This window comes from Atractosteus spatula, chromosome 3, assembly GCF_055471065.1.
Source record: "Atractosteus spatula isolate fAtrSpa1 chromosome 3, fAtrSpa1.hap1, whole genome shotgun sequence".
Taxonomy (NCBI): Eukaryota; Metazoa; Chordata; class Actinopteri; order Semionotiformes; family Lepisosteidae; genus Atractosteus; species Atractosteus spatula.
The window spans coordinates 17,468,646-17,484,078 of NC_142708.1; the positions used below are offsets into that span (position 1 = coordinate 17,468,646).

The 15,433-nt window shown below is 38.2% G+C and overlaps 1 protein-coding gene and 1 long non-coding RNA gene across 10 annotated transcripts in view; one reads left to right on the forward strand and one right to left on the reverse strand.

Moving 5' to 3' along the window:
• trpm3 (transient receptor potential cation channel, subfamily M, member 3) overlaps window positions 1–15,433 on the forward strand; it is a 220,087-nt gene that overhangs the window by 177,538 nt on the left and 27,116 nt on the right. For all 9 annotated transcript variants that reach the window (XM_088910628.1, XM_088910629.1, XM_088910631.1 and 6 more), the window contains exons 9-10: window positions 12,192–12,264; window positions 14,875–14,975. In XM_088910628.1, the coding sequence (XP_088766754.1) occupies window positions 12,192–12,264; window positions 14,875–14,975 (174 nt within the window). The remainder of the gene's footprint in view (window positions 1–12,191; window positions 12,265–14,874; window positions 14,976–15,433) is intronic.
• Window positions 7,283–15,433, reverse strand: part of LOC148837507 (uncharacterized) — a 55,134-nt gene continuing 46,983 nt past the window's right edge. The window contains exon 3 of the long non-coding RNA XR_016090811.1: window positions 7,283–7,410. This is a non-coding gene — a long non-coding RNA (uncharacterized LOC148837507). The remainder of the gene's footprint in view (window positions 7,411–15,433) is intronic.

The following is a 15,433-nucleotide window of genomic DNA, read 5'->3' on the forward strand; positions in this document are numbered from 1 at the left end:
ACCAGGGGCAAAATGTATCTCCAAAATAAAATGTGTGTAAAATGTTTTTTTTCCCCATGAAGAATTACTTTTGCATCTAATTCACATATACAGTGAAAATGAAAAACAGCCACAAGCAAATAGCTTAATACAGTGTGAACACAACTGGAAAAGATGCATGTCATTTAAAGTTCAGAATGGTTTCTAAATTTAGTACCTTAATTTTGTTCTGTTATTGTCTTAATTAATCTTTTCAGATCCCTGATTTTTTCAATCTTTGTTAAGTGCTTAAAAAGTATTTAAGCACTAAACGTTCACCCCTCTTGCTTTTTAATACTGTAGCTTCTTTTAAAATTAGCACTTCCACATGACAACAACAAGTAAAAGTTAATTCTGGTCTGATAGAAGAAACTATTTTGGCTTTGAAGCCTTCTTTGGGTTTGAGGGAGAGAGAGGGCTGGGAGGAAACGCCTCTGTTCCTTTCTCCTGAAGAAAGCTTTACCACTGAAAAATTGTCTTTCCTTTCTGTTTTTCAGAGTGGAAGCCAACTGAACTCTTACACCATATCTTAAGCTCACACCAGCGATGTTTACAGTCTTTCATAGGGCAGACATGGCCCATCAGGCAATCAGTCATTTCCCATAGTTTTTAAATATCAAAAAACAAGTAGGGAAGTTGGGAAGGTCACAATATGTTCATGGTATAAACATGTAAAACCTTTCAATCTAGCAGATCTCTCTAGATAATGCCTACACCCTCACATAGCAGTTCAAGTCCAGATGCAAAAAAGAAAGGCACCAGCTTTGAAGCCATTCATAGACTACAAAGGAACACACACACTGGAAGGCACTGTGCAGGACGTGAGCTTCCTCCTGACATGACCGCATGCTCATGGTGCTCAAGTGGTTAAAAAAATTTGGTCTGCATCACACTTCCTGCTTGAGCCAGGGTCGTTTTCAACATGTATACTACTCAGTTGCACAGTACAACTTCAAGCTATTGGAAGGACAGTACAGTACTGTATGTGCACTTATCGAACCCTGCATTTCTGCTTGCAATGCTATTTTAAATCCTCACTTGGAAAGGGCTGTAGGGCATATTATGGGACTATTATCATTATTAATATTTTTTTCTAGTGGATGTACAATATCCTCGAAAGAAAAGGGAGGGGGCCTATGACACAAGTAATGTTTGTCTTTGTAAGTAGTGGGATCAAAGGCATAAAATATGATTCACCCTTTCATTCCGACGAGCAGATGGCAATTCTGAAAATCTGCCTGCCGTGGTTGGAAGAAAAGAAAGATCTAGGATCAGAAAAAGCAAAGAAGGCTGACACAATTAGGCTAAGCAGTGAGTAAATCTGAACTGGGTCAAAAACCCCGTTATACATCGCCGTCCTCAGAGGCTTTCTGCAGGAAGCATGTACTTTACATTCCCTCATGTTCAGGGAAGATGGCTTTTTTTAGGAAAAGGCACTCAGAGTTTGGTATTTTTAGCGTGAATTATGAATTTACTAGCTGAATACATATGATGACTGCATGGGCAGAACAATCAAAAGCACACTTTTATTCCTCTGTGGAAACCAAGAACAAAGAAACGCACTTGTGGATGGTTCAGTTTGTGTTAAAAATGTTTTACACATAGCTGTGTGCTATGAGTTCCAAAAATGCAGTTGCAGTGCTTTATGCAGTAACAAATTTTTTGCAAATGCTCAAAATACTGTTCAATAACAATGCATACTACACATCACAAAGGTAAAAAGAAATATCAGTCACATCATGTCTTTTCCTATCTTCATGTCATATTTCTCAGTTTGAAGTAGTGTAACTTTCCTTGTATTGTCGCAGGTGGCCTCTCTCTAGGTATGCGTAATAACGGCTTCCTATCCATCATCAACGTGGGAAACTAATAAAACATATACAGAAGGTTCAGATATACAGTACAGCCCAGAGTGTAAAATTGGTATCAAGGGAAATTATGGATCTAAAAATGAGTAATGCACTAATAAGACCCCATCTGGAGTATTCTGTACATTTATGGTTATCACAATAGGAAAAATATTGCTGCTCTGGTATCAGTGAAGCAAAGAGATGTCTTGAAAGAAAAATTTAGAAGGTGTCATGATTTAAGTATTCAAAGTCAATCTTATGGACTTCTTCAGACTCAGCAGTGAAACAAAAACCAGTGTGCACAAGTGGACAATATGAGGAGGTAATCATTTAAAACTGAGAGCAGGAGGCACTTTTTTACCTAATGGGCTGTGCTAATATCTAACACATTGGCAAAACCAATATCATGACTTTCTCCAAACAAATAGCTGATCTTCTGACCAATTAGCTACTAGCAATGGAAAAAATGGCTTCCTCTGATCTGCAGCCATTTTTGTGCTTTTATGCTCTACCAGTCTTTGTAATTTCTTTCTCATCTCAGCAGGAATGTAGTGTGTGATCTGTGTAATTACGTCTGTCTTGGCGTCATCAGGCTCGACCCTGGGTATCCTTATAATCAGCCCTATGTACTTCACCTCACTAAATACTAAATACTGGATCATGTTGCTGTTCAAGTTCACATTCAGGTGCAGGGCTCTATCTATCTCCTGTTTCAATACATTATGATCCCCTTTTGTCAGTGCAACTATTGCCATGTCTCCTGCAATCATAAAAGCTTCAGGAATATCTTAATAATATTCAGCGTTTAACTTATTCCATAATGATTAGAAGTCTGTGGAATTTTCACCTTAAGCGGTAATAAAAATACAAGATTTTAAGAAAGTTCATTATCTAGTTTGAGCTGCCAGTACACATCTTTCTCATTAAAAATTGTAAATATTCTTTTCAGACCAGCTCATGCTTTATTTTTTTAGGTATGAACAATGCTGCCACTTACTAACTTTATTCAAATCTCTTGGTGTTCAAGTAAATCCCAAGCCAGCAATTTTATATGGCCTCGTGGTCTTAAGTCTTTTGTCTCAAGTTTTGTAACTTTGTCACTCCAATTGGCTGTATCTGATGCAAGTGATCTAGATTAATTTGTATGATATTTTCCTACACCTGGAATTAGGGAAACAGTGTCGTCAATGTAAATGTGGTGTAGGCCTTTTTCCTCTGGATAAAGAAACTGCTTTGTATGAACTATTTCTCTGTTATTTGCTCCAAGTTCATTTTGAAAGTGATCCACTTTTCTTATGTGGTCCAGAGCCCTGTGTACTTGTCTACTCAGTAGAGCTGGGGGAGACAGATGAGGCAGATGTTGCCTTCCAAATTTGCCACAATGTCGTTTTCACTTTTTTTAGCTTGGAGTTTGTATAGCTACACAAGTGAGCAGCCTAAACCAAACTTCATGTCTTGTGGCCTCTGTGTTAGACTACAATTAGGGAACGCAGCACAACAACTTCAGGCGAGTCTCATTTTACGTCAGATGCTCAGTGGTTCATACCAATTTAAACTGAAATGTCATTATTATCAGTATCATTATTGGAATTTAAAAGTCCTAATCTCACCCATCTCTGCCCATAAATATGTATAAGTATCATGTTTCTTACTCTTCTGTGCTTTGTGCATTATATCCTTCACTCTATGTTGGCTCATGGAGCAGCTCTCTGGCTCTTCCCTCATTAAAGGTTCTGACCGCCTGTCTTTGCGGATGTATTGTCATTCTCTTTTTTAGTTAGATTTTGACCAAACCACTGAATTCTCACTCTCACTCTTTTATTGTTATTCTTCCCTCATTCCCTTATTCTGATTCTTTGCATTGAGAGGAGCTCCTGAAACCACAGATCTGATATTGACAGTAGGACATCACTACGACTCAATCACAACTCCCAAAAATTCCCACGTGCTTCTGGGCCCCACAGTTCATAATTAAAAAAGAAATCAGAAACGGAAGCATTTTTTTGCACAGAACTCAGACAAAGTTCCAAAGCTCTGCAACCATCTGCTTTCACAGTTTTGGGAAACGACTTGACTGCTCAGACTTCGCTTTCTGGCTTGCTCTCTTCATTCCTCCCCTTCACCTGATGGTTGTCTGATTTGCAAGCATGTTTTTGCAAGTTTTGCAAGTTTACAAGTGTGATGCTCACGGTCTTCTAAGTTGACACCATCCATGTAATAAACTTACTTACTCAAAACTCACACGAGGTCTTTGTCTGGATATTCTAACAAGATCTAAATTATCACAGGTGCTGTAGCTCTTATGTACTGTATACAGTATTTACTGCCTCCACAGGGATTTGGATCAAATTTAAAACTAGGAAAACACTTTACACATTAATGTGAAATGGACACAAGAGCAGGGTTTGCATGCAATTAGCAAAACAAACTATACCTGCACATTGGAAAATTCTCAGCTAGAAGAGACTACTTATAAAACAGACTTAGGTGTCTACGTTGACATGTCATTTACATCATCATCCTGATGTAAATGTGGGGAATCAATTAAAAATGAAAACAAAATTCTAGGACACAGATTTATACATGTAGATTTTAAATGTTATGTTAAAATTGCATAGCCCGTATTTAGGATACTGTGTACAATTCTGGTTATTCCAGTAAACACATGGAATGGAATCAGTCCAGAGAAGAGCAGCTAGATACAATACATCCCAGAGTTTGAGGGAATTAATGTCCCACACAGATAGGTTAAAAGAACTGAACCTTTTCTCTGTTCAAGACTGAAGACTGTGAGTGGACCTGATATAAGTATTCAAAATCCTCAAAGGCTTTGACAAAGTATTTAAAATTAAACCCTTTAGAATCAACAATGAAACAGGAACCTAAGGACACCAGTGGTAAATACATGGAACCTAGAACAGGAAACGCTTCTTTATGCAAAGGCTTATGGGAGTATAGAATACATTATCCTGTCACACTGTTAAAGCTGAAACTCTGGTGTACTGTATTTCAAGAAATGAATGAATGAGATCTTTGGATCAACCAGTTTCTACAGTAATAACCACATGGGCCTGGTGGGCCTACTGGTCTCTTTGCATTTCTTATATTGTAATGTTTGTGACCTTGGTCCTTAAGGACCTTTGCACGTTAAAAACACTTCAAGAGAAATATAAAAGTGTAGGCCTTTTCTCAACAAAAAAACAAAAGCCTAGCTCTCCTGCAGGCTCTAACTGAACCTTTTCTGTCCCTTTCTATAAATACCACCAGGCAGCTGGGACACTTCCCAGTCCCATAACATGAGTCTCACTCTGATCTATTTTATGTCAGCTGCCCTCCGCTTTGTCAGGTCTGACTCTGCTCTCTTTATCCGCCAGCTACAAACACCTAACAGAAACATGGCTGGCTTCCTGGCCAGCAGAGTCTAAGGCTGTGTCCCAGAATCCACACTTGCAATCTCGCGGACTTCATATTGCGCGTGGCCGCTTGGGTTTGCAAGGGCTCAGAGTGGCCCATTTCTAATTTGTGGTTCACAGGGGTGCTCATGATCACACCCAATGAGCCGTTTTCGTGCCCTTCTCATGAGTAAGCATCAGACCAGACTCCGGAGAAGGGTATTACCCATAATTCCTTGCAAAAGTGGGACATTTCATGTTCTAACCTATCACAACGGAATAAAGTTGCCATGGAGAACAAAATATTCATACGTATAATATTTATGGTAAAAACAAACAATTTCACTAGGCTACTTCAGATTCAGATGTTTCCTAGGGATGAATTGTTGACATACAAAGCTATAAAAAAATAAATAATAAACAATAAACCTAGTATTTTAACTGACCACCCCATTTTGACTGATGAATATTAGTTTACCTAGGGAGTATGTACGTATGTAGGGAGTTGTACATGGAAAGACAAAGTGTTTTATAGTACAAAGCTTTGAATATACAGAGAGAGGTGTTGCCAAGTTTATTTTTTTAGTTAACTTCATCCCTTTAGATTGGAACCTGTCAAACATGAATTAAAGACGCTATGTTCCTTGTACTGTCACTACGTTTGTGCAGGGACAGGCAAGGTGATATTCAATTTTATTCAATCGTGAGCGGAAAATGAACATCCCTTCTTGGGACATCGAAACAACTCTTCTCATGGATTCAAGTCAGCACATATTAAAGCAGCAACAACAGGAAGCACTTGACAGAGAGCCGTAATCAATGATCTCCAAATACAGTACCTTCTTTCAGAACTGTGTTATGACACCTGGTCAGGTGATGATTGAAAACCTAAGGCTTCCTTTTGTTGGTGTGATTTCTTGTTTGGAAATGGGGACTGTCTATCTGAAACTTCACTAGTATGAAAAGGAAGTGACTAAGTGACTAGAACCTGTGTAGATTTGTGGAGGAATATTCTGGAAACTCAGAGAGGGTCTTTTGAGTGGAGTCATGGAAGAGAGACCTTATTGCAGAAGCCGATAAGGAGATTATCTCCCCGGCAGTACTGATATAGTGGGCGTGAAGATGTCAGCGGGTAGTTCAAAGAGGAGCGAAAAGCTCTCTGTTTTTTGTGGTTTGTGTTATTTTCACCTGCACTGTAAATAAAAGAGCACTGGTTTGTGGCTGATGGCTGCATGTGTCTGTTTTCCTGGGCCCACCTATTTTAGGATCCCTTGAAAGCACCAACCCCTGACAGTGTCACACTTTGCTATGGTGCTGGTTCTGAATACCCCCAGTGAAATATTTTCTTGCAGTCCATATATTGTACCAGTACTACTTCATAAGTTACAGATAGACATTGTCATATTACATTAAATTAACAAAGTGTACTCAGGGACTTCCCATATTTACTGATACTTGTTTTGTGGATTTCATGAAATTCCTGGTTGTTTCTTTTTTTGCTCTTATTGCATAAACATTTCTACAATTTTTACAATCTTGAAAATAATGGTTACAGTCAACAGCAGTTATTTAATTTAATGTGCTGAGGTCATATAATGTTCCTAATGTGCATTTTGGGGTTTCTGGGTCTTGTGCACGGCTCCAATATTAGAATACAACTGCTTTGGAACTCATAACGTTTGTCCAGCAGAAAACTGCACGAGAAAAACACAAAACATTGTATCACAACTGCTAAAAATAATGATGAAATGGACACCCATTTTATTTCTTGCAATCATGTCTTATATGCACCATATATATATACTTTTTATTTGTAAGTTAGGATTACTGATACAGTATCTGTCACGGAAGCCGGGTTGGTCTCAAGTGGAGGGTGATGTTTATACCCTATGCGAGGCGGCAAATCCGGAAAGAGGACCGTAGACAGGGTTCAGGGAAGAGACACAGGGTTTACTGGTGCTCACAGTGAAGTAGGGAAGTTCGTGCAGAAGTGCGGGGAAAATCCGAAGGCAAACATACCCAAGGAAGTTCAAAGGGGAGTATGGAAGCAGTCCATAAACCCATTGCCGCGAGATCCATCAGGAGGCGCAGACAAACAGGAACACAATGACGAGACAAGCATCCAGGAAATACGGGGCTCCCTTCCAAGCCTAGGGCAGGAAGGAATAAACTTCAATAGGGAAGCTAAAACAAGGCACACCGGGACATAATGCAGCTAATAACTAAAAAGAACTAACAACATGAGAAGGTTGGAGCGCCCTCTGTAGGAGAGGATGGTGACCGTAACACTAGCAGTATTTAATTAGAGTAAATACCCGTCATCACGAGCAGTATTCTCACAGATGAAAGTAACAGGATATTTTTATATTAGGTTCACTTAAGAATATAAATAGCTTTCAAAAGCTAATTATGACCTCAAAGTTACATTAGTGTAACTACAATCAAAGAGAAACCTTTTGCCTGCTGCTGATTCAATACTAACACGCAACATGTTCTATTTTCAGATCTGACGCGGTTTTCTAATGATTTCTAATGACACATAATGATTTGTCATTTTGAAGCACTGTTTCATATTTTCATGCCCAATTTTTGGAAAATACTTCCTTAAAGCTATTTTTGAAGTAGGTTTCACGGTGTGTGCTGATTTCTTGGAATATGAAGTGAATTAAACAAAAATATTCTTTGAAGAAATGGTGGGCAACTAGAATGATTAAATAGTGCAGTTGCCTTCCTCAAGTTCCACTATTTTCCCTTTCCTTCCTACTGCTCTAAATTGGGGATGCTGACCATCTCCCAGGTGGAGCAGTATTTCTGTGGAGGAAGTGCGGTTTGCCACTTTTGAGTAAAACGCTCCGAGATCCTTTGAGATGAGAAGCGATATAGAAATGCACGTAATCTAGTTTTCTAGCACAGTCAATTCATATTCTGGTTTGATTTTATTTTATTTATTTTGGTAGATCTGACACCACTGTCAGTTTATGGAGCACATAGACGTAAATGTGAAAACCACCAGAATTAATCATTGTCGTGTAGAGTGGTAGGGTACAGAATCTCCTTAGTTATAGCAATTCTTGGTAAAGCTGGTTCTGGTATGTTAGTATTGTCAGTTATTGCAGTTAAATCAGATTTCTGGTCTGGGGGTCTGAGGCCAGCTTGAAGGACATGCTGGGAGGGTTCCCCTGGCTTACAGTCTTTGCTGGTGTCGCATTCAGAGGAGAATTCACAGACTTTAATGTCACCTGCTGGCCACGGGAGGAACTGCAGCCCAGAGAAAGGGACCACTGGGAGAATGGTGAATTTCCACAGTACATAGTTTTGCTAAGAAACTGTTGATTTAATAATTTATTTTGGCTCACAAAATATATGTGTATTTTATTTATTATTTTATGTCATTTTGTCTTTCAGTGTTTTATTTTGACTGTCTTGTTTTCGTTTGTTTGAAAGCTTCTCTGCACCATCTGGTAGTTGGTTAGTTCTTGATTGAACCCTAAAACACCTCTATAACAGCCACCTTTGTTTACCACAGAGCTGAGTCAGCCTTGGTAATCAGCAATATGTCTGCGACAGCAGGAAGTCTTGTAATGCACCCTAGTCTTTGTATGTCATGACATGTACTGTGATTTGCATATAAATTGCATTTTCAAAGGGAAGACCCCGTTTGCTAAAAACCGTCTCGAAGATTGAGCCAAAACAGAGACCAATAAAAGAAAAAAGAAAAATTCAAATGTGATGTACAAAGTTCAGTTTCATTCATTTAGGCATAGCATTTTCAATTTGCAGAAAAACAGATTACTGGCAGATAAGGCTTCTAAGTTTAAGTTTAGAAGAAACACAATACAACCTAAAGAACTCTTAAGTTGAGATATGAACTTAAATCTAAACAGAACCCATCAATGAAATTAAAAGCAACAGATGTTCATAAAGGATGATGCTGATATTGTGAATTTGTTGTGCTATATGATTATTATAAGTAATTTATTTTAAACATGTTAAAATGTATTTGTAAACATTTTTGGAAGCTCCTGAGAATTTTTTGCTTTGTCTGCTTGTACAGTATTTCTGCCTCTGCAGTTACACCCAGAAAGGGTCTATAAGAGTAATATAGAAGCACCAAAGTAAATTAGTAAATTGGTTTTCAGCTCTTTCATAGGAAACAGAAAGAAAACATAATCCCAGCCTCCCTGATGAGTAATGGCAGTTGGGCAGCAGTGTGGAGAAGTGTCTAAGGTTCTAGACTTGCCACTAAATTCTTGTGAGTTGAAATCCGATGTCAATTCATGTTACCTGAATTGCTCCAGTAAAATGGCCATTGATTAAGTTGTATAAATGGGTGTAAATGTAAGGCACTTTGGGTAGAAGTGTTTTCCGAATAAAAAAATAATACCTAACTTTGTAGGGAAATTTTAATCACATTTTCAATTGGAATAGGTTGCATCTAAAATGTGCTTCGACTTGACACGAAGGAAACAAACCATTCACTGAGAGATGCTGAGAAACAGGCTAGGCTACCTTCACCTGAGAATGGCGTTGGACGTGCAGTGGAATTTATGTGCTTTACATTAAATTTAGGGACCGCCAGGTGCCTCAGCAGGGTCTACAGCCTGTAGCTATAGACAGGAAGATAATGGCATTATGAATCATACTGTATTTATTGTGATGAAGGCTGGGAGAAAGGGGCTCTAACCCAGCTCTGTATGTGATAATCCGGTATCAATGCCCCTTGTTAATACTAAGCTTTTCGGCTTCCGTTTCATATTGCAGATGGCATGATTTATTTAAGGTACTGGTGCCGACAAAAATTAAATGATGTTGGGAAGGAATGGAAGTTTGAAAGGCATTTATTTCTTGCTTTGACCTAAAAAAAATTCATAATGTCGTAAACTTAGTAACCTACGTACTGTATAGGCCGTGTCTTAAAATCTGAAAAGTCAAACCAGTCTGGCCCAAAACTGACAATAAACGTGCTACAAAAGACTGCGAATTGGGTCACCTTCAGGAGAAGAAAAGCCGTGGGAGGTGTTGCAATCAATCAGCAAAGGGTTGAAAGCAAGTTATTCTGGCAATCAGCTACAGGACCCTGCACCTCCTTTCACACCTAATTATCTAATACCAGAGGGTGTCTGAGCTGGCTCCTGCTTAAAACCGCACAGAAGTATGCCTCTATTAAGAAAAAACAGCCTAAATAAACAGTGATACCACTGAGAAAGCAAATGTATATTATCTCAAATAACATCCCTTGCTATGTGGATGATGGCGTAGGATTTGAGAACAGTTAATTAAGCAATTAACTTAATTTGCATGGAACACACAAATAGGTTTAATCTGTCTAAATGTTTTTTTTATTATTATTATTATTACATTACCAAAATAACCGAGGGCAGTGAAGTGGGTAAGTCTTTGACAGGCTGGGGGTTCACTGCAGACACTGCGGTTGTGTCAGGGAGAGTTCTTTCCGGACCCTATGCAGACGACACAATCCGGGGTAAAGTGAGAAAACACGGGGAAAAAAGCATGCAGGATACGGGGATGAGAAGGGGGGGGGGGCGTGTCCATGGAGCGCTGGTGGCCGGGGGAGGTGTGGCCGAGGCAAACGATCCAGGGATGAGTCAAACGGGAAATCCAAAACGGCACAAAAAGTCCAAGGCCAGGCAATCCATCCACGAACGATGATTAAAATCCAGAACCGGATCGGAGCCGGCAGGGGAAACGGGAACAGAAACTAAAACCATAATGGAGCCAGGCGCATCCAGGTCCCGGACTCGCATGATGCGGGAACCAATGCAGAGCCCGGAATAACGTCAGCGTCTGGCTTTTATGGGGGAACTGAAAAGGGGCTGGAACAGGGAACAGGTGCTGGAGATGAAACTAACAAGGAAGGCCTGGAGCGCCCTTAAGAGGAGGGGTAACGATCGTGACAGGTTGTCCCCTTGTGCCAGGTACTTGATCCCAGTTTCTCCAGTCTACCCAGCTGTATGCGGGTCTAATGTCTTATTCTGGATGGGGTAACACACTCTCTAGCTCACTTAACGCTAGAGAAATCAGAATGGGCTTTAGCTCTGGTACCAATTTTGTTCTTTTTTTACTAAAACAATCACAATTACAAAATTCAAGAGTAAGTAAACATATTGGGTATAGTTTCTGGTTGTGATTAGTACCAGCAGAAGACCTCAAACAGATATTCACTGTTCACCAATTCTTACTGATCTTGAAAAAAGGATTAATTTATTCAAATTTACAAGATAGTTATTCCACTGATATTTCCATCTCATCAGAAGATTTATCTTCTTTATTTTGAATTATTTTGAAACATGGCAATTGTGTTTGTTTTTCCAAATAATTAGGAAATTCCATCAGAAAAAAGCAGACGGTGTTTTAAGGCAAGAATGGTTTAAATCAGCTAAAGTATAATTAGCTTTGAAGTGAATTGAAATGTCACTAGAAGTGCTGCCAGATAGTGACAATTCATTAGTTTCTAGATTACACAGACTTAGCTTGATTGAACTTTGCAAGTGTTTGAACATAAATAGAAAAGGTACGAATAAATTGTGGAAACCTTTGTCTTTTCAAAGTATTGTGTCAAAGATTTCAGACTTAGGCCTTTGCAGTGGAAGTCAGTATATTGTTCCTTAAACTGATGCAAAATGACCCATTGTTATAGTATTGTGTGTTCTTAGTTCTAAAAACGTGCACTTTATTCTCACAACATGAATAAAGTCTGGAAAAGAACTGAGAGTATAAAACAGCTATTTGGTTATTTCTACATGTACAGGTATGTACGGTATCAGCTGATTTTATTTCACTCATGTACTCACAATGAATAAATACCACCAAAAATGCTCTTCTATTTCAAAATGCCAAGGTATTGCCAGCTCACAATATAAGAGAATTCACCTAAATGAATCCTAAGTAATATTTGCCTTTGTAACCACAGATAACTGTGTTCAGAATGGGGTCAGAGGGACATCAGGACATTGACCTGGCCATCCTAACAGCTCTTCTGAAAGGTAACATCTTACTTCCTCCCATATATCTTCTGTGAAATGTAAATCACACAACATTTCGGCTTCGGGTACCACACTCGAAGAAGGCTCCGCAGCCGAAATGTTGTGTTTCTTTTCTTCTCTTTACAATATTTGTAAAGAGTTTTAAAATCATTTCCACTGCTACAGTATGATTTCATACTGTATAGATAAATATATATTTTTGTGAATATTGTTACTGCGCTTTTGTTTAATGGTCTGTAATATTTTATAGATAGTTTGTCCTAAGTAATGCCAGAGTTATTTCATTTTTATAATATACTCACACCATATTCTAAAGTAACCACTAAATTCCAGAGAGTGGCTCCAGACTAATGAACGTGTAAGAGTGCAGGGGAGAGTACAAGCTGTTAACGTATGTCCCCAGACGCAGAGCAAACTGCTCAGGTACTGTCGGTATTGCAGGTTGGACTGTTCATAATGAAGATCCTTGGTTTGGCACATCACAGCTTCGTGTAACATATGGTTAGAGACTTGCAGGAACGGGGCTTGAGATTTGAAACACTCTCCCTGTTTCAACTGACATAAAAGTCAGTGTATCTGCACTGGAATTATAGAGAGGAGCAGGTCCCAGAGAGCAGACCCGAGCAAAAATCCCTGTCCCACCTCAGTGCCCAGCTATATACAGTAGTAAATCAGTCTATATAGCAACTAGCAAAAGTCATGAAATAGTAGCAGCATCTGATGTCTTGTAGAGCATTAACCAGCTTTTTACAGAAAGCAACACTTGTGCTTAAACGAGAAGACCTTTTACTGTGGTTAAAATATATAATCTATCACATTCTGTTTAGCATACATTCTATATGGAGATGAGGAAATTACATGACCACTGTTAGTGAATAATCAAGTTGTATAAACAAATCTGCATACTGCATAAGGTCTATAACCAAACACGTTAAGGAGATAGAGTAAGAGAACAATGTACTGTATTAGCAGAGGAAAAAGATTTTGTATAATTAATGATTTCGCTGTTCATATTATCCTCATTTTACTTTTTCTTCAAAACTTTTTTAAAACATTTTTGTGAATTTGAGTATACACATTACCTTAGAGGATTTAGTAAACTGGAGCAATAAGAAACCTCTTCTCCAATTTTCTCTTCCATTTTTTAACTGTAGAGAACAACCCTGACAGCTGCTTTGGGTCTAATGCACACAGGGCCTCCAGAGACGAGTGTCTTCAAAAATCATGTGTTTTATTTTAGCTGTAGGGTAACAGGCTAGGATGTGTCCTCTAAACTGAACATTACATATAGCTCAGGTAGCTCTGCTTTACTTTGCAAAATCTGTATTTAAGAGATATTCATTCTATTTCATATTTGCACACACACAGAACATATCTTGAAGATCACACATGAGCAAGATTAGCTGTAGTATTGCATTGAAAATAAGTAGTGGTTGTACCTTAATATGAAGCTCACCAAGAATTAGGTTTTTACAGTACGTTGTTTTCAGGAAGAGAAGTGGATACTTAATCTTTGTATTAATTATATTTTTTCCACAATTAGATTTATTAAAATAAAGATTGATACTGACATCTTGGTCAATCTGAAACAGAATGGGATCTTGATTTTAAAAATGGGAGGCAGCGTTCAAGATCTTGTATTGTTTCCTGATTTTTTAATATAACACCTAACGGCTAGGGCTGTCATTCCCTCAGCCAGGTGAATTAGTGCCAAACACTGAAATATTAAGTACACTCTCCCATTATGTTCATTTTCTCCTCATGTTAGAATGTCAAGAATTTGACAGAGCTGTTGAGTTAGGGTTTGGCTGAAGAACGGAAATACAAATTTGCATCTATATTCAATATTATTGCTTCACCTCTTTCATGCTCTGCAACATGTTGTTCTGTGTGCTCCGATTCTTCAGTTTTTCCCACATTGCATTCTTTTTTATATCAGTTGACATTTGGTGTAGCCCTTTAAATCATTTTGTCACTTCGCTTCCTTGTTTCTTGTCCATTCAGCTTCTTTGTTTTTCATCACTTCTGTTAGTTTTTTCAGAAAGTGCAATGTGTCTCCCTTTCTCATTTATTATTGTCTCTCTAAATAATGGTGTTCTGCTAAAATACACTTCATTTTTTTCCCAGTCAGTGTACAGTGTTTCGTTAAGTTCACACTGTATGGTCTCTTGCATGTTTAAAGTCACTTATTTGCACATCTTAAATGGCCTAATTCCCTCTGACAGGATGCACGCTGTACAAGCAGAACTGTGAAAAACTGAAAGGAAAATGAAACAATGTTCTCCAGAGCCACTTATGAACAACAATTGAAGGCTGAAATGTTTTAACAGCATTCAGTATTTGTCCAAACTTGTGAAAAAATGAAATGCATATTATCTTCATTTTTAAAGATTTTAAGTTAAGGGATCTAGTTAATTCATGACCCGTGTTAGGAGAAAAAGACAATATTAATTTTATACCCGTTTCAATTTGTCAGGAGGGGTTACTTTGAAAAATTCAGCTTCGCTTAATTCCAAATAGTCACCAGAAAAATGTATAAAAAATGAATTTTCCTGTTTTCTTCCAAAAATCATTTCCTGAATTCCTCCTTCTTTATCTGTCATTCTGCAGGAGCAAATGCCTCTGCCCCAGACCAGCTGAGCTTAGCCTTGGCCTGGAACAGAGTGGACATAGCCCGCAGTCAGATCTTTATTTATGGACAACAGTGGCCGGTAATGCACAACTCCACACTGTGATTTTCAGAATTGACAGCTTCTTTTAGATTTTCAGATCAAGTCCTTGGTTAAAGAATCTGAAACATGATTGGCCACCTGCCTTCATAATTCCAAAAAACATTTAGAGATGCTTCAGAATCCTTCAGTATTGCCAGAAGGATTACATTACGTTAGTTTCCCTGGTTTAAAAAAATGCTTTTGAATATTTGGGATGAATCCTTCCCAAAGCTGTACACTACTGATTGACAAGCATGTATTAACAGACAAAATAATGGATGGCACCAAAAAATAATATTCTTAGAATTAAGAAAATATTACTTATTGCTTACTTATTCGTATTATAATTCTATAAATATATTTCATTCTTATCTTGAAACAGTATTAATATGTAAGTGTTATAAATGCTTTTGTAATTTTGAAAATGTGAAGAAAGTAAAGAAGATGGAAAACGTAAC